Below are 1798 nucleotides of genomic sequence, written 5' to 3'. Positions count from 1 at the left end.
CAATTTTCAAAACCGAGTTGACTTCTATAATGCTTTTTAAAAATAGTTTCTGTTGCATGGTTCTAGATTGTATCTTTAGCCTCTTAGAGTTTTACCTTATAAGTGGGTATATTTGTGAATATGGAACCTTTTATATATCATTGTCTACGTATAAAGCTAGATAGTATAAAGCTACGTATAAAACTCAGTTTCTTATTATTGTACCTTTTTATTTCTAGAATTTGTTTGACATCACAAAAGAGAAATGAAGCACCATACAAAACAGATAAAGTTTATCCTTCTGGGACTGACAGATTATTCTCAGTTAAAGATTGTAATTTTTTTATTTCTACTTCTAAATTACATGTTGAGTATGATAGGAAACTTAACCATCATTGCCCTCACGCTACTGGATTCTCATCTCAAGACCCCAATGTATTTCTTCCTACGTAATTTCTCTTTCCTGGAAATTTCATTCACAAGTGCTTGTTTCCCCAGATTCCTAATCACCATTGTAACCAGAGAAAAGACCATTTCCTATAATGATTGTATATCTCAGTTATTTTTCTACATATTATTGGGGATTATAGAATTTTTCCTTCTGGCAGCTATGTCCTATGACCGCTATGTTGCCATCTGTAAACCTTTGCATTATACATCTATCATGAACAGCAGAATTTGTCATCAGCTTGTACTCAGTTCTTGGGTAACTGAATTCCTGGTCATTTTCCCTCCACTGATCTTAATTCTTAACCTGGATTTCTGTGCCTCAAACATCATTGATCATTTCATTTGTGACATTTCTCCTGTCCTGCAACTTTCTTGCTCAGACACACATTTACTAGAACTGATTGCTTTTTTCTTAGCTGTGATGATCCTCATTGTCACATTGTTCTTAGTAATCCTTTCTTACTCTTATATCATCAAGAAAATTCTAAAATTCCCTTCAATTAAGCAAAAGAAAAAAGCCCTTTCTACCTGCTCTTCTCACATGATTATTGTATCCATCAGTTATGGTAGTTGTATATTTATGTACATAAAGCCATCTGCAAATGAGTTACTTCAAGCAAAGGAGTAGCTGTGCTCAATACTTCAGTTACCCCTTTGTTGAATCCATTCATTTATACTCTGAGAAACAAGTAAGTTAAACAAACCTTCAGAGACATACTTAGAAAGATACTCTCTGCTTCAGACAAGTAATACTGTTTTTGAAATAATTAATATGAAAACATAAAAAAAACAGTGAACAAAAACTGTTTAGACACTTCTAGTTTAAGAAATGATCTTTTGGCACAAAAACAGACACTCAGATCAATGGAACAGAATAGAGAATAGAGAACCTTTCTTCCCCCTACCCACACCCCCATGTTCATTTGTTTCTTAAATTATACATATGAGTGAAATCATATGGTATTTGTCTTTCTCTGACAGACTTATTTTGCTTAGTATAATACTCTCTAGGTCCATCCACATTGTTGCAAATGGCAAGTTTTCATTCTTTTTTATGGCTGAGTAATATTCCATTCTACATATATACCACAGCTTCCTTATCCATTCATCAGCTGTTGGACATTGGGCTGTCTACGTAATTTGGCTATGTTGATAATGCTGCTATAAACAAACATCAGGGTGCATATATCCTCTTGAATTAGTATTTTTGTATCCTTAAGAAACCATTATTCTAGAATTATGGAGAAGCTTAAAAAAGAGTATATGTTATTGAGCTTTTATAGATCTTTTCTATAATCTGACTTCTCCTTGCTAGTATACATTAAAAGTAATTATAACTCAAGCAGAACAGTTTAGTATCTAAACCATG

General features: G+C 33.0%; 1 protein-coding gene across 1 annotated transcript; it reads left to right on the top strand.

Annotated features, from left to right (window-relative positions):
- The first annotated feature begins 217 nt into the window (after positions 1–217).
- On the top strand, positions 218–1179 carry LOC102951856 (olfactory receptor 6C70-like). Its single transcript, XM_015537238.2, is given in 2 exon segments — positions 218–1034; positions 1037–1179. Coding segments are annotated over 2 exon segments (933 nt in total). The 5' UTR covers positions 218–244.
- Positions 1180–1798: the final 619 nt, after the last annotated feature.

The sequence above is a fragment of the Panthera tigris genome, chromosome B4, assembly GCF_018350195.1.
Source record: "Panthera tigris isolate Pti1 chromosome B4, P.tigris_Pti1_mat1.1, whole genome shotgun sequence".
Taxonomy (NCBI): Eukaryota; Metazoa; Chordata; class Mammalia; order Carnivora; family Felidae; genus Panthera; species Panthera tigris.
Note: the sequence above shows the minus strand (reverse complement) of the source record. Positions and strands in the feature narration are given on the sequence as shown.